Genomic DNA, 18,861 nt, shown 5'->3' with positions numbered 1-18,861 from the left:
TTTTTCTAAGCTTTGAATAGGGAAGTATTTTTAGCATCATTACATACATCCCAACTGTAAAAGAAAATAGATAAATTATGTTTAGTAAAATAACATTTATTCACCCAAAGATCTCTTAAATAAAATTGAAAAAATAAGTTATAAAACTTGATAATACTTGGTGAAGATACTTGGAACACTTACAACTAACAAAGTGTTAGTATCGAGATTACAACATAAACATGTACAAGAAAAGAAAAGAGCTCCAAATAGAGCCATGAGCAGGAGACCTGAATAGGAATGAGAGAAAAACACTGAACCAATAAAAATATAAAGAGGTATTGACCATAATTTATTTAGCAAGGATTGGCAAAATTTTCATATCTCACATTGAGCACATCTTTGCCAATACGTGACAATCAGGAGACCATCTAATTGCCTTTGGGAGGTAAGTTAGTAAACTGTTTTGGGAGACATTTTAGCTTTATCTTTTATAAAATTCAACATTAAAAAATATAACCTGACAGTTCTCCTACATATGTCTTCAGAGACTACATTGCACATAAACATCAGGAGTTACACACACAAAAATCCACAGCAGCTCGAGGCTGCAGACAGTCTACTACTCATGAACAGGAGGGTGGTTGCTGTCTTAGCATTATTGTGCAGTATAATTGTGTAAAACAGAACAACAAGGCTACAGTGAGATGCTCATGTAGATGAGTCTTAGCAGTTGAAGTATCAGATGATTACAAACAGCATAATACCCATTTTTTTTAATGTGTAAGTTAAAAACAACTAAAAGAATACATTTTAAAGGATGTTTCTGTTTGTACCATTTTGTACCCTGTATATATGAACTTACCAGGTGATGCGGTGGTCAAGAACCCACCTGTCAGTGCAGGAGATGCAAGAGACATGAATTCGACCCCTGGGTTGGAAAGATCCCCTGGAGAAGGGAATGACCACCCACTCCAGTATTCTTGCCTGGGACATCCCATGGACAGAGGAGTCTGGTGGTCTGTAGTCCATGAGGTCATAAAGAATCAGACACAACTGAGCACGCACACACACATATATATATACTATACTTAAATATATGTATAAATATACATATGAAGACAGACCATTTGCAAAGTCATGGTAATAACAAGGTAGGGGAGCCTGTGTTAGAAACAAGGAAAGACTGCCAATATGGAAAAGATTCTGTCAAATATTCTAGAATCCATGTGGATGTTTATTATTAACTATGTGAACTAATTTTATAATTAAAAATAATATGACTATGTATTCATGCATATATACAAAATAATTTCATGCCTAAGACTGTGTTACACAAAAAATAGAGCTTGCTTTTAGAGATTTTCTTATTTCAGTCATCATACCTGAAGCATTTTTCTATTTTGCTTTCAGCTTGATGATTTCCTGAATCAGATCCATAAGCTCCAGAGATCTTTGAATGAACAGAAAGAAACAAATGAAAACTTGGAAATTAAACTCAGGCACTTACAAAATCGGTAATTATTTCATAAAACATGTTGAATTCAAGATTGGGACCTTAGATAAGGAAATCTTGATGGTTTTTTCCCTCGTATTTCCTTAACAACCTGAATATCCAATGACAGATGAATGGATAATGAAGATTTGGTACATATATACAATGGAATATTACTCAGCCACTAAAAGGAATGAAACGGGTTCATTAGTAGAGATGTGGATGGACCCAGAGTCCATCCATCCATATAGAATGAAGTTAAGTCAGAAAGAGAAAAAACAAATGTCATACATGAACGCATACATGTGGAATCTAGAGAAATGGTGCAGATGAACCTATCTCCAGGGCAGAGATGGAGACACAGGCATAGAGAATGGACATGTGGATATGAGGTGGGGGGGAGGGGAGGGTGGGCCAAACCGGGAGGTTGGGATTGACATATACACACTGCCGTGTGTAAAACAGCTAGTGGGGACCTGTAAACACAGGGAGCTCCGCCTGTGCTCTGTGATGACCCAGAGGGGTGGGATGGGGTGCGGAGGGAAGGAGCCCCAAGAGGGAGGGGACTTATGTATGCTTCATTATAGAGCAGACACTAACATTGTAAAGCTTTTCCAGTAACAAAAAACAAAAAACAAACAAAAAAAAAAGTAATGTGTTATAGATATTAGAAACATTAAAAGAAACTTAAATATATAGGCTGCTTAGCTCTTAATATTTTCCCTAATAAATGTTACATTATGATAGTTTAAATATCACACAAAATCAATTTTAGTTCTAAAGGAATAAAATTTCTGAAAGACAAAAGGAGCTTTCAGAATACATTTTACATAAATAGAAGGCATTATAATACTTGTAAGAAAATATAAGTTGTAAGCCATTCAGTTTGCTGGACAGTTGATATGAGAATCACTGTACTTAAGAAAAGCAGTGGTTTAAGTAACTGATAGACAAAGACACATATGCATAATCTACATGGTAGAAGGGGTATGTTCTGTGGAAAACGTTTGGTATAGTTCTTCATAAAAGGTAAAAGTGGACAGAGGTGTCAAAACACTATGGATTTGCACTCCAGCTGATACAAATAATCTCAGAAAAGTAGCGAATCACCTGGGAGGGATGTTAGGGAAAAGCAAAGTTCCTCAAACTGAGAGGACTTCTGACTTTCATTGGGGTAAACAGTTTGCAGTAACATCATGGAAAAGTCCTCCAGTATTGGAAAGTAGTATCAAGGTATAAATCAGGTGGAAACAAAGCTGTGATTTCCTTTCAGTTGCATGAACAAAAGCAAAGCGGAAAATTGCACATATAGGAGTATTTGAGATTTTATACAGTATAGTTTACTGCTTCATTCATATTTTAGTTGTTAGATAAAGAAATTTACTTAAACGACATTATGTAATCCCAAATAGCTATTTCCAAAGAAGCAGACTTGTAAAATTTGTCAATAGTATACCTGGTCTTCCTCCTTTCCCATTAGTGGGAATGAACATTTACTAATTGCTTTGTAAATAAAGCTTTCTATTGTTTGATCACCTAGTTTGTCTCTTTGTAAAAGACTGTATCATTACCTCTAGGCCTGCGGACAAAGAGGCCAGTCGTGACCTTCCACTGACCACTGCATATGCACTGGCCGGGGTGGGGTCCCAGGATGGGTCCCACGACCTGTAAAGTTCTATTAAGCCTTGTCTTCAGTCTCGGTTAGTTCTTAACAAAACTTGTTCGGCCAATTTGATTTTATTTTTACCTGGAGACTTTCTTACTTTGAGACTGCCTTCTCTAGTTCCTCTGAAATCTGCTTTAAAATTTTATTTTTTTCATTTATTTTTCTCTTACCAACACTCATCCTACAGGCTCTGACACTCTGCCTGGGACTCTTGCGGAGTAGACCCACAGGTTGATCACATTTTAGTTTCCACGTGCTCACAGATGACACCGTTGCTCATCATTGCAGCAATGCATAAATGTCTCCCTGTCTCCGGTGACAATGGCGTCACCGCTTTGACACCAGCGCTAACAGCCTCTTCACCATCTTTCCAGTGTCTACTTGGTGATGCCCCTAAACCAATGCCACCTGTCTTGTTGTGGCAGCATCTCACATCCAGATACCAGTGTCTGTTTGAGATCTCTAGTGCTACAAAATGAATTAACCCCAATATTTAATTGCCTAAAACATTTACCACAGTTCTTTGGGTTTGCTCCTTCACGTAGATGAGGGGGTGGTTTCCTCTGGCAGCTGCATTCCACAGGGAGCTCTCTGGAGCTAGAATGTCCAAAATAACCTCACTCCTACACCTGAAACTTCAGCAGGGGTAAGAAATGGCCATTGTTTGTTGGGTTTCTCCCTTGTCCTGAGGAATTGCCCTGGGGAGTTTCACAGTGCCCCTTCCTCCAGATTCTATTGGCATAGGTATCATGACATTTTATCCAAAAATACTTTATAAATCTCTTTAAAAAACATCTTCCTGCAAAATGGCTATATGCATTATCAGACCAACAAAAACTCACAGTTCTAGTCCCCAGCTCATTAGACTTTGCCCCTACCCACATTCCTCTGGCTAAATCAGATACGCTTTGCTATATTATTATTTCTGTGACCTTGAGCATGTTACTTATTATAAAACGCTAGAACACCCCCTTAAGGACTGAATAAAATAATGTTTAAGGAACATCTGCCACAGCACATGACATTAATAAATATGCAACAAATATTAGTTTATTCATCTCACTCTACTTTTTAAGAGGCAATTTCCTCCAGAGAAAATACATTTAGAAAGCAAATTTTTATGGAAAGAAAATATACTGGAAAGAAATCTTGGAAATGCCTCCCAGAAAAATGTTAAATACTAATACTACTTGCCCTTGAATTCAACTACATAAATCTTAACATTAGGTATGTTTTCTTACTGATTTTGAAATGTCTTTGTAAGATTATTCACATTTTCACTAGACAGCATTTAGAGTAATAATGATCTTGACATTATATACCTGAAACTCCATATATTAGGCTAGAAAAATGTCAGGAACAATATTATGATATAAAAAGATAGGCATTAACCAGTAAAAATAAATGTCAAATTTTTCTGTTTAAATATTGTTAACTCTCATTGTAAAGGAAACACTTAGAATTGTTAAGTATCAGAAAACTCTCAGAATAAAAGAAAACTGAAATTAAATATTTTCATTAATTAGAACACTCATAATCACATTAATGAAGAAACCTCAATCCTATTTTAAAAAATACCCCTTTGCATTAATTGTATTATTAACCAGTTTTAAATATAAACATTTAAAAACAGAACTATAGTAACTTAAGCATAGTTTATACTGAACAACCTAAAAAAATGATATCACAATGGGGAATGTTTAGTATTATATTGCAAAACCATTGATATATGTCAAATGTGAAATGATATATAAGAATATGTGATTTCCATCTTATGACAGTGCTCTTGGAGAAATTTAGAGAAATATAGGAAATGGGTTGTTAGCTTATTTTAAATCAAACTTGATATACATGTTTCGATGCTGTTCTCTCGAAACATCCTACCCTCACCTTCTCCCACAGAGTCCAAAAGTCTGTTCTGTACATCTGTGTCTCTTTCTGATTTGCATATAGGGTTATCGTTACCATCTTTTTAAATTCCATATATATGTGTTAGTATACTGTATTGGTCTTTATCTTTCTGGGTTACTTCACTCTGTATAATGGGCTCCAGTTTCATCCATCTCATTAGAACTGATTCAAATGAATTCTTTTTGATGGCTGAGTAATATTCCATGGTGTATATGTACCACAGCTTCCTTATCCATTTGTCTGCAGATGGGCATCTAGGTTGCTTCCATGTCCTGGCTATTATAAACAGTGCTGCGATGAACATTGGGGTGCATGTGTGGAAGGATCGGGTAGAGAGGGAGGTGGGAGCGGGGATCGGGATGGGGAATACATGTAAATCCATGGCTGACTCATGTCAATGTATGACAAAAACCACTACAATATTGTAAAGTAATTAGCCACCAACTAATAAAAATAAATGGAAAAAAAAAAACTTAAAAAAAAATAAATCACACTTGAAAATACGATATTGTCTTCAGATCCCAAGAGGAGCTTAAAGGTTAGACTTTAAAGATTGGTATCCAACTAACATACACATTGTACCTAAAATGCAAAGAACTTCTGTGTGCCCCCTGGCCTGGCCGTCACTCACTCCTAAGAATAAAATTGAGAACCGTGACTGGTGTGGGAAGGGAATGATCTCCAAAGCCTTCTCACCTTGGGAAGTGAAGTGAAGAAAAGTGAAACTTTCTCAGTCATGTCCAACTCTGCGACCCCATGGACTATAGTCCATGGAATTCTCTAGGCCTGAATGCTGGAGTGGGTAGCCTTGGTACCACTCTCTTCACTGTGGCTGGACTTCAGGTATGACACAGTGAAAAGCATGAGAATGATACTGTTTCTAGTCTGAATACATTTTCATCTTGTTGGCATGATCCATTTCTAAAGATGTACACAGACTATTTTTCTCCACCTTATAAATTGTGAAGATAGTAATATTTTCTAATGTTACCTTCAAATATCTGGTTTCTATATCTTCAAATGAAGGAATTTTATATTCATTTTGAAACACAACTAGTGAAGGAACATTTGAAAATTTCTACTCTCATGGAGGAAGATTCTGCTGGTTAGAAAAGAATAATTTTTAGAGATGTATTATACATTTAGAGATGTGTTCATACATCTATTATATGCATGTATCCATCAAAAAAACAAAAACACTAGAAAGATTTATTCAAAAGCAAACCAACAGACCAACATAATTATTTCTACCAGTAGCTTGGCAAGTTTAACTAGGCAAACAATTTCTATACTGAATGTTGAACATATCTCACCTTTGAATGTATTCTATTGGGGAAAAAAAACCTCCTCCGTCCAGCTTGAACCATATTTATTAGAGTGAGGTATCAATCTTTGGCAGATATAATGTGAAAGAGACTGTCCTGTTCAGCAGCTACATTGATGCCTCAGATAAACAAAAGTAGCAAATATATAATTCTACATTGTGTTAGAAGTAGAAATAAAAATGGTTCTAAAGAGAATGTAATCAGGCAAAATTTAAAGAATAAATCACATAATAAAATATACTGACATAAGAAAGGGCTGCTGAAACACAAATAAAATATTAACATTGGATTTCATTTTTCACCCTATAGGCACTATCTTACCTGCTTTATGAGATAGAAATTAGAATCTCTACTTTACAGGTGAGAAACAGTGGCTTTAATGAATACATGACTGACTTAAGTGTCATATGCAAGTCTGTGGACTGGAAAGGACCTTTCACTTTAGACCTGTCAGAATTACAGAAGTGATGGTTGGAAACTGTCAGGCATGCATAAGACATTTAAGCAATTCATTTCATCCTTTAAAGTTGTTGTTTTCTCACCTGTAAAATGGAGTTAACCATGCCTGTTAAACCTAACCTACCACTTAAAAGAATTAGAAAAAAGACAAACAAAACCTAAAGTCAGAAAAAGGAAAGAAATAATAAAGATCAGAGAGGGAATAAAATATGTATTAAAAGAACAAGAGAAAAAAAATCAATAAAACAAAGAGCTTGTTCTTTTAAATGATAAACAAGATGTACAAACCTCTCACCAGACTAACCAAGAAGGAAAGAGATAACCCAAATAAAATAAGAAATGAAAAAGGAGACACAGCAATGATACTGCAGAAACACAAAAAACTACAAGGGAATACTATGAAAAATTATATGCCAAAAAGTTCAGTGACCTGGAAGAAATGGACAAGTATCTAGAAACATACAGTCCATCAAAATGAATCAATAATAGGTAATTTAAATATACCAATCACTAAAAATGATACAGAACCTGTAATCTAAAAACTCCCTATAAACAAAAGTCCAGGACCAGATGGCTTCATAGGTGAACTCTACCAAACATGCAAAGAACTTATACTGATCCTTCCCAAACTCATCCAAAAAACTGAAGAGGGAACACTCCCAAAGACATTCTATGAATCCACCATGACTCTAGTATCAAAACATCACCAAAGAAGAAAATTACAGGCCAATATCTTTGAATATAAATGCAAAAATTCTCAACAAAATATTAGCAAGTCAAATCAATAACATGTATGAAAGATCATACACCATGAACAAGTGGTGTTCATCCTAAGTTCACTAGGGTTGTTCAACATACACAGAATAATCAATGTGACACACCACATAAATAAAGGCCTAAAACCATGTGATCGTCTAAATGCAAAAAAAGCATCTGACAAGATTCAACATCCATTTCTAATAAAAGCCCTTACCAAAATAGGTACAGGGGAACATATTTCAAAACAATAAAAACTATTTATGAAAGACCCACAGCCAATATAATACTCAGTTGTGAAAAGTTGAAAGCCTTCTCACTAAAGTCTGGAATGGGACAAGGATGCCCCTCTCACCTCTTCTCTTCACCCACAGTACTAGTCACAGCAATCAGACAAAGACAAGGCTTCCAAAGTGGAAGGGAAGTGGTAAAATTGTCATTATATGTAGATGACAGGATACTATGTACAGCAAACCCTAAACATGCCACATAGGAACTACTAAAACTGATAAATTCAGCAATGTAGCAGGATAAAGATTAACATTTAGAAGTTGATTGCATTTTTATACCAACAATAAAATATTAGAAAGGGAACATAAAAAAATACTTTTAAAAACTGCACCTCCAAAATAAAATGCTTAAGAATAAACCTGACCAATGAAGTGAGACTTATATACTAAGAACTATAAAACATTATAAAGAAAACTGAAGATGATTGAAAGAAATAGAAAGATATCCCCAAGCACTTATATTGGAAGAATTAATACTGTTAAAATGGCCATAGTGCCCAAAGCAATCTGTAGGTTTAATGTGGTCCCTATCAAATTACCCATGATATTTTCACAGAACTAGAACAAATAATCCTAAAATTCCTGTGGAAACATAAAAGACCCAGAGTTACCAAAGCATCCCTGAAGAAAAAGAACAAGGCAAGAGACATAACCCTTCCAGACTTCAGACTACATTATAAAATTACAGTAATCAAAACAGCATGATACTGGCACAAAAACAGGCATATGGATCAATGGAACAGAATAGAGAGCTCAGAAATAAACCCACATAGCTATGGTCAAAATCTTCACCAAAGGAGGGAAAATATACAAAAAGGAAAAAGTCTCTTCAGCAAGTGGTACTGGGAAAGTTGGACAGCCATATGCAAATCAAAGTTACAACACATCCTCCTACCATATACACACACACAAAAAATCAAAACAGCTCAAAGACTTAAACCTAAGACATGACACCATAAAACTCCTAGAAGAGGACATAAGCAAAACATTCTCTGATGTAAATCACACCTGTGTTATTGTAGGTCAGTCTCCCAAGACAATAGAAATAAAAACAAATGAGATCTAATCACTCTTACAAGCTTTTGCACTACAGAGGAAACCATACACAAAATGAAAAGACAATCTACAGAATGGGAGAAAATATTTGCAAATGATGCAACTGACAAAGGCTTGATTTCCAAAATATACAAATAGCTCAGACAATTGAATGACAAAAAACCAAACAGCCCTATCTAAAAAGGGACAGGAGACCTAAACAGACATTTCTCCAAAGAAGACATACAGATAGCCAAGAGACAAAGATGCTCAATGTAGTTAATTGTTAGAGAAATGCAAATCAAAACAACAGTGAGATATCACCTCACATCAGTCATAATGGCCATCATTAAAACGTCTACAAATAACAAATGCGAGAGAGAACGTGATCAAAAGGGAACCCACAGCCACTGTGGAAAATAGTATAAAGGTTCTTCAGAAATCTGATAATAGAATTGCCATATGATCTAGCAAACCCACTCCTGGGTATATATCCAGACAACTATAATTCAAAAAGATAGCTTGCACATCTATTTTCATAGTCACACCATTCACAATAGACAAGATATGGAAACAAACTAAAATGTCCATCAACAGATGAATAGATAAAAGAAGATGTGCTACAGATATACAATGGAATACTACTCAGTCATAAAAATAATGAAATAATGTCATTTGCAGCAACATGAATGCAACTAGAGATCATCATTACTAAGTGAATTAAGTCAGAAAGAAAAAGATAAATACCATATGATATTACAAATGTGAAATCTAAAGTATTACACAAATGACTCTATCTATGAAACAGAATCACAAATGCAGAGAATAGATTGGTGGTTGCCAAGGGAGAGCGGATTGGGGAGGAATGCAGTGGGAGGTTGGTGTTATCAGATATAAGCTTTTATGTATAGAATGGATAAACAATAAGGTCCTACTGCACAGCACAGAGAACTATATTCAGTAATCCTATTATAAACCATATGCTAGCAAAGTAATGCTCAAAATCCTTCAAGCTAGGCTTCAGCAGTAAGTAAGTAAGCAGAGAAATTCCAGATGTGCAAACTGGAACCAGAGATCAAACTGCCAACATTGGTTGGATCATAGAAAAAGCAAGGGAATTCCAGAACACATCAACTTCATTGACTACACTAAAGCCTGTGATTGTGAGGCTCACAACAAACTGTGGGAAATTCTTAAGAAATTAGAATACCAGACCACCTGACCTGTCTCCTGAGAAACCTTTATGCAGAACAAGAAGCAACTGTTGGAACAACAGACTGGTTCAAAATTGGGAAAGGAGTACATCAAGGCTGTATATTGTCACCCTGCTTATTTAACTTCTATGCAGAGTACATCATGTGAAATGCCAGGCTGGATGAAGAACAAACTGAAATTAAGATTTCCGGGAGAAATATCAACAACTTCAGACATGCAGATGACACCATCCTAATGGCAGAAAGAGAAGAGGAACTAAAGAGTCTTTTGATGAAAGTAAAAAACCTGGCTTATAATTCAACATTCAAAAAACTAAGATCATGTCATCCAGTCCCATCAATTCATGGCAAATAGATGGGGAAAAAGTGGAAACAGTGACAGATTTTTTTTTTCCCTTGGGCTCCACAAGCACTGCGGATGGTGGATGCAGCCACAAAATTAAAAGATGCTGCTCCTTGGAAGACAAGCTATGACAAACTTAGCATATTAGAAAGCAGAGACATCACTTTGTCGAGAAAGGAGCATATAGTCAAAGCTATGGTGTTTCCAGTAGTCATGTATGGATGTGAGAGTTGGACCATAAAGAAGGCTGAGCACTGAAGAATTGATGCTTTTGAACTGTACCGCTGGAGAAGACTCTTGAGAGTCCCTTGGACTGCAAAGAAATCAAACCAGTCCATCCTAAAGGAAATCAACCCTGAATGTTCATTGGAAGGACTGATGCTAAAGCTCCAATCCTTTGGCCACCTGATGCAAAGAGCCAACTCATTGGAAAAGACTCTGATGCTGGGAAAGATTGAAGGCAGGAGGAAAAGGGGACAACAGAGAATGAGATGGTTGAATGGCATCACCGGCTCAATGGACATGAGTTTGAGTAAACTCCAGGAGTTGATGAAGGACAGGGAAGCCTGGCGTGCTGCAGTCCATGGGGTCTCAGAGTCAGACACGACTGAGCGACTGAACTGAACTGTGCCATTTTTAAAGAAGTCCAGCGTGTTTAATTATTATTTCATGAGGCTTAAATTAAAGATATTAAATAAAGATGAGAACTACATCAATGAAATGTTTCTCATTGGCCAAGATTTCAGTAATAATTTTTTAAATTTAGTGGGATGTTTCGAAAGAACAGCATGTATATTATCTATGGTGAAACAGATCACCAGCCCAGGCTGGATGCATGAGACAAGTGCTCCGGCCTGGTGCACTGGGAAGACCCAGAGGAATCGGGTGGAGAGGGAGGTGGGAGGGGGGATCGGGATGGGGAATACGTGTAACTCTATGGCTGATTCCTATCAATGTATGACAAAACCCACTGAAATGTTGTGAAGTAATTAGCCTCCAACTAATAAAAAATAAAATAAAAAATTTATTCATGTAATACATTTTTCTTTAATATTTAAGTCTAACCATACTGTTTGGTTCTGGTCACCACAAATAAATGTAAGAAGATCTCAGGAAGAATGGCAATGATGAGTAGGTTTCAGAATGTTTTCTATAGAGGGACATTAGAAGGAGTTAAGTTTGTTACTTTTAACAGTTTCTCCAATTTGTCTGTTACCATCAAACAAAATTAAATATTTTCTGGAAAGATGCTGAACAATCCTCTGTAACAAGAGATGATTAAGTAGAGGAATCTGAACTAAAAACTAAAACGACATTTTAACATTAAGCTATAATTTAGCATAAATAGATAATAGTATTCAGATCTGTAATTTGGAATTTTGTGAATGAACATTTTATTATACTCTTAGAGGTATGATCAATTCAGTTACATAAAATCAGATTTTATCAGTTCTCTTTTTTTAGGTCTATTTATTCTCTGTGAATGATAACTCAGAATATGTTGGTTGAGTGAAAATACTGCTTTTATACAAAATCTAACAATTTATCTAGATATTAAATATATTTTGGCCTAAATTCTCTGAGATTAATTGTGACATCTAAGAAACAGCTCTCAGTCTAACTGTTGAATAGAATTCAGTTCTTTGATATATAATTTTAATAGTTATTCCTGCAGTGCTATGAGGGGATTAAGTTTTCCAGAATCTGACTCATTATTTATGAAAGGAAAGTATGAAAGCTTATTTGGAAGCTAAAAAATACTCTCATTCAAATGTCACAATCACCCTGAGCCTACACACTGTATACACATTAGTAACAAAAATTGAGGTAATTTTTGAAAATGTAAGAATGACAATACATTTGGCCCTTGAACAACTCTAGGGTTAATCCATATATAATTTTAATGAGCCCTCTGTATCTGGTTTCTCATCATCAGTAGCTTCAACCAACCAGTGATCCTGTAGTTCTATACTATTTATTACCAAAAAAGTTTCTTTATACAAGTAGACCCACAGAGTTCAAATCTGAGTTGTTTAAGGATCACCTGTACTTTTGTTGTTGTTCAGTTGCTAAGTTATGTCTGACTCTTTGAAGCCCCAAGGACTGCAGCACGCCAGGCTTCCCTGTCTTCCACTATCTCCCAGAGCTTGCTCAAACTCATGTCCATTGAGTCAGTGATGCCATCCAACCATCTCATCCTTTGTCATCCCCTTCTCCTCCTGCCCTCAATCTTTCCCTGCACCAGGGTCTTTTCCAATGAGTCGGCTCTTTGCATCACATGGCCAAAGAATTAGAGCTTCCAAAGAACATTCAGGGTTGATTTCTTTTAGGATGGACTGGTTTAATCAACTGTACTTATTTCCCATCAAATGGTCGGAATGAGAATAATTTCTGCAGACTCTGATGCCAGTTATAACCTGGTTTTTTATCTCAGTCACCACACCCAAAATGGCAATGGTTAGTACAAGCATTTGGGACCTGGGAAACAGTCAACGAGTGCTGCCTGCCGCCAGGCAATTGGGTGTTTCTCAGTGCACTTGTGCTGAAGTATCAGTGCTTGTGACCTGATAGCTTGGCAGATGCCCCAGCCTCAGAGACTGGAAAACATCTAGAAGGAAAGTATGAACAACACAGATTTCAGTAGGATTACATCATTCTACTGACACTTGGCTAATGTGAGAAACTTTTACAGGAACCCACTGAGGACTAGAGTTAAGCCTCTGAGGAAGGATTACTGATCCCTCTTACATAAAATTCCCTTTACGTTTTAAAAATTCAAACTCTGCAACAACTACAAAAAAAATATGCTTTAATTTGACTAAATCTATTTGGCAATGATAATGTCATTGGTGATATTTATGATACCTGTAAAATAATGCTGAACACTAAAGATTAAATTTTTCATGTTTTCCTCATTACAACATAGAGTTATGATTTTGGACAGAGAGAATGAGGTCATTAGCCCTCTGCCTAAGATCATTTAAATTAGTAACATTAAAAATAAATCTGAAAGAGTTAGATAAAAAATTTTTAAAGAAGCATCAATAACGAGCCATACAAAATAAACTACAAGTAAATTTTAAAAAGAGAACAAAAGCAAACAGTGAAAGTATTAGAGTTTGTTGTCATTTGGGAAAGGCCTTTTTAAGCAAATGCACATCTCAGAAGCTATAAATTATAACATTTCATTCCGTGAAATTTTAAAATTTATTTTAATCAAAGGCTCATTCCTCAGAGCCAACTACTTTTAAGCATCTTAGGTGCTTTTCCTGCTAGTTATTCTCATGTATCTATATTACATGAAAGTGAAAGTGAAAGTTGCTCAGTCATGTCTGATTTTGTAACCCCATGGGCTATACACAATCCATGGAATTCTCCAGGCCAGAATTACAGCAGTGGGTAACCTTTCTCTTCTCCAGGGGATCTTCCCAACCCAGGGATCGAACCCAGGTCTCCCGCATTGCAGGTGCAGCTTAGTTCAGCTCAGTCACTCATTCATGTCCGACTCTTTGCGACCCCATGGACTGCAGCACGCCAGGCCACCCTGTCCATCACCAACTTCCGGAGTTTACTCAAACTCATGTCCATTGAATCAGTGATGCCATCCAACCATCTCATTCTCTGTCGTCCCCTTCTGCTCGCCTTCAATCTTCCCCAGCATCAGAGTCTTTTCCAGTGAGTCAGTTCTTTGCATCAGGTGGCCAAAGTATTGGAGTTTCGGCTTCAGCATCTGTCCTTCCAGTGAATATTCAATGAATATTCAGGACTGATTTCCTTTAGGATGAACTAGCTGGATCTCCTTGGAGAACAGAATGGCAAACCACTTCAGTATTCTTGCCTTGAGAACCCTGTGAACAGTATGAAAGGGCTGAGCCACAAGGAAAGCCCGATATGACATGATTTTCCTACTATTCTTTTTATATTCTCTCTTGAGAACTCGTTACTGGATGAAGACTTAATCCCTTCTTCACCACAACTTCAACCACTCTTTCCCTGTCTCATCACATTGGGGTGGCCCTAAAGTTTCTTCGGGTTTTTCTGTAAGATGTTATCTTTCCCCAGATCCACTCTTGTGCCTCTTTTATACGGAATATAAATAATGTTACTTGAAGTCTATGTTTCATCCTTTACTACAGGTTTTGAAATATTAACAAAAATGTCATAACTCACAAATTAGTATGCATTCTTTTCTTTATTACTTTGGCATGCCTGATGTTGTCTACGCATTCTGTGTTTTCCTATAGGGATCATGCCGCGCAGTATTGCTTTTATGTTTTTTCCTCTGCACTGGGCCTGGGAGTTATATTTCTTGCTTTCACTTCTACAAAAGTCATTTAAGTTATTTTTAAAATCTTGACCCCCTTGATTATATCTCTGTAATTAAAGTGAAGGATAAAATTACGTTTTTTAAATATCCCCCCCATGAAGAATTATCTGTTGTAATATTTGACTTTGTTCCTCCTGCCCTTCTAGAAATTGAGTAAAAATACATAAACTAGATATATATATATATTTATAGTTTTATTAAATACATTTACCCTGATTTTCAGTTTATAACTCTTGTTGTTTGCTCACAAAGTCTTGTCCAATTTTCAACCCCATGGACTGTAGCCTGCCAGACTTCTTTGTCCATGGGATTTCTCAGGTATGAATAATGGAGTGGGTTGCCATTTCCTCCTCCAGGATATCTTCCTGACCAAGGGATCAAACCTGTGTCTCCTGCTTGGCTGGAAGATTCTTTACCACTGAGTCACCAGGGAAGCCCGTGTAATTGTTACACTTTAGATTTAAATCAATGACTCACCATTTTTGATATTTGTAGTCAACCTACTCCACACTTTTGGTATTTCTGAGCCCCTAAATTTATGTCACTTTTCAGGTGATTGAGGTCTCTGTGTGAGAGACAATTCCTTTATCTTTTCCATACAGCAAAATAAAGTCATAATTTCATATAAATTTAAACTTAGACTAAGTGTGACACTTCCCAATTCATATTTGCTAATTTATTTACCAGGGATCAGACTCAGATCCATATTTTCTGTGTTGACCATACTTTTAAGTGTTTTGGTATTTGCATTTTTTAAATGAAAGCATATTTAAGTATTTTTATTTGCACTCTTAATTAGTAGTAAAGTTTAACTGACATTTGATCTGGCTCTTACTGATCTCTTTATTTTGGCTCCTCACTCAGTTTTCTGGGAGACATGTCTCATAAATTTGTCCAAGAAGGATAAGCACCTCCAATTGTTTTTATATGTGAAAAACAACTTGGGGTTGAATATAATTCTAGGTTCAGAAAATAGTGCCATCAATAAACACCGTTCTGCTATGCTGATGTTATACAAGAGATATCTGTCATTAATTTAATGTTTGTCTCTCTTTTTTTTTTGCTACATAAGTACTAACATTAGTCTTATTCTTTGACTCTATGAAAAGAAACTATTCCAAGGTAAATTTGTAGCTAATGAGTTAGATGTAGCTTTTTTTAATTGAAGTATAGTTGATTTAAGTTAGATGTAATTGTGAAGAGTACATTTAATCTGCATGTGCAAGTCCTTAAATTTCAGTTGAGAAAGAGAGGAGATGTGATATTATTTCTTGTGTATTTTTATTTTTCTATGTTTTCTTTCCACTTCAAGACCATTCATTATTCCTTCAGAAGTGTCAGTAGATGTCTGCTTTGCCATGTTTTTTCACTGTATCAATTACATTATCTCCATGCACTTTTAACTCTTAGATACTTGTTTCCTCTGAATACTGAGACAGCTTTTCAACTTGGTTCAGTTTTCGTAGCTGCTAGTACTCTGTACTCAAGACAATTTTAAAATCTGTTTTATGGGTTTTCTTTTGTCTTTCTCTTATGTTAGACAGTTTTTTTTGGTTCGCCCCCCTTTTGGTCATTAACTACAATAGCTTCCCTAATAATGTCCCATGTCTCTATCATAAAGGCCATCTCACATCACGTCTTGTAGGAGATGCCTAACAGAATTAAACACACACACATAGAATTTCAAAATTTAACTTTCCTTTGGGTATTTATTTTATTTTATTCTAACTTCTCACAATATTATATCCTTTCCTTATCTTGATATTTTTTCCTTGGATGAAATGTTCTCACTTTTTTTCTTTTTTTCCTATTAAGTGTTTTGTTGACTTAACTCTTCTAATATGGGGAGATATTTATTCAGGTCAAAGTACCTACATTATTATCAATTCATTTTCTAAAGGTTCCATAGCCTTCATAACATGTGATCCTAACAATAGAGAAAACATCACTAGTTCAGCGTATCACAAAATGACAGTTACCTTGACAATGTAAACAGTGAGTCAGAGAGACTGAGGGGAAGAATAAAATTTGTTCCAGCTGTTGGTTTTTAAGCAAGGAGATCTATAGCAATTTGGCAGCACTGTCTTTGTCATATTTGAAATACTCTGACACCTTCCTATTAAAATACCTATTAAACATTGCAAAATTTTAAAGCATTTGAGCAGCACTGGGAAAGGGTAATTTTTGGTATAGAGAGAAGACAGGGTTTCCATTAGGAAATGGCAGGACCCAGCTGCCCACCCAAGCATCATCTGGTCTTTGGTTTCCTTCTCTGTCGTTCTGGCTCTCACGCAGCCCTGCTTAGCCTGTCTGCTTTCTGTGCTACTTTTAATTTTTTCCTCACCCTTTGTATCAGAGGAGCATGCATCATTTAGTTTGGCAGCCCTTCTATCACCCAGTGAATGGCTTCCAACTCCCACCCATGCTTTCTATCTCTTTTCTGCCAGAATAATCCTCTCCTCCTATTTTGACAGGAACTCTTGGCAAGAAAGAAAAAGACTCTGAACGACTTTAGGATATATGGCATAAATAGTTGACTTTAGACCCTCTGTGTTCAAGGTTTTCTCCTTGGCTCTCCCTGTGGTATGCTTTATACTGCCACAGCTAGACTATGGTATAATAATCCCATTGGTACTTGGAGTAAAAGTCTTTTATAGCCATAAATGTGTGTTATGTAATGACAGTCAACTGCTATTTTTTTCCTATGGTTTATGGTCTAGAATTGCACTGTGGTTGCTGTAGGTAAATTAAATGTTACTTGGGATTTAATGCAGTGCATTGTCAATACCAAATAATAGATAATAAAACAGTGTAATAAATGACCTTAAAAACAAATACAGAAAATTGTTTAATGTACATCATCAGCTCTTATTTCTAAGACTTTACGTGGCTTCCATAATGGATTAGATCAGCAGATTAGCATTACTAAAGAATGTTAAGAGTTTCCTGAAAAGGAGCTGACCAGAAAAATACCTATCCTTGCTTCTCCTTATTTTCAGTATTAAAAATTAAAGTTTCAAATGTCACCGTGCAACAGAAATACAATGTGAGCCAGATACGAGCTGCATTTTAAAAAGGAAGGAATTTCTGAAATTACATTTTACTCAACTTAACATATTCAACATATTGCCAACTATCAACGTACAATAAATATAAAAAAGATAAATGGAAAGATAGTCCATAATCATGGATTAGAAGAATTAACAGTTAAAACAGCCATCCTACTCAAAGCAATCTACAGATTCAATATAACTTCTATCAAAATTCCACTGACATTTTCCACAGAAATACACACCAAAAAACTAAAATTAGTATGGAACCATAAAGACCTTGAATAGCCAAAATCATCTTGAGAAAGAAGAACAAAGCTGGATGCATCATACTTCCTGATTTCAAATTATATTAAAGTGATAGTAAGCAAAAAAATTTATGATTTTGACATAAAAACAGACACAGATCAATGGAACTGAATGCTGAGCTCACAGATAAACCTACACATATATGGTCAATTAATTTACAACAAAGAAGCCAAGAATATATGTTCGGGAAGGAACAGTCTCTTCCATACCTGGTATTGGGAAAACCGGGAATTCAAATGCAAAAGAGTGAAATTGGACCTCTATCTTACACCATACACACAAAATACCTTAAAGTGGATGGAAGACTTGAAGTAAGTATCTGACATGATAAAACTCTTAGAAGAAAACATAGGCAGTAACCTCCTTGACACTGGTCTTGGCAATGATTCTAACACCAAAAACAAAAGCAAAAATAAACAAGTGAGACTACATCAAACTGGAAAGCTTCCGCATAGCAAAGGAAACCATCAACAAAATAAATAGGCAGTCTGGGAACAGGAGAAAATATCTGCAAATCATCATTCTGTTACGGGGTAATAACCAAAGCATAGAAGGGACTCGTAAAACTCAATAGCAAAACACCAAACAATCCAATTAAAATATGGGCAGAGGATCTGAATAGACATTTTTCCAAAGAAGACATACAGATGGCCAACAGGTGCATGAAAAACTATTCAACATCACTAATCATCAGGGAAATGC

General features: G+C 36.0%; 1 protein-coding gene across 1 annotated transcript in view; it reads left to right on the top strand.

Moving 5' to 3' along the window:
- The window catches only part of CCDC102B (coiled-coil domain containing 102B), a 279,289-nt gene that overhangs the window by 237,342 nt on the left and 23,086 nt on the right, over positions 1–18,861 (top strand). The window contains exon 9 of the mRNA XM_061130691.1: positions 1,393–1,496. Within this exon, the coding sequence (XP_060986674.1) occupies positions 1,393–1,496 (104 nt within the window). The remainder of the gene's footprint in view (positions 1–1,392; positions 1,497–18,861) is intronic.

The sequence above is a fragment of the Dama dama genome, chromosome 27, assembly GCF_033118175.1.
Source record: "Dama dama isolate Ldn47 chromosome 27, ASM3311817v1, whole genome shotgun sequence".
Taxonomy (NCBI): Eukaryota; Metazoa; Chordata; class Mammalia; order Artiodactyla; family Cervidae; genus Dama; species Dama dama.
Note: the sequence above shows the minus strand (reverse complement) of the source record. Positions and strands in the feature narration are given on the sequence as shown.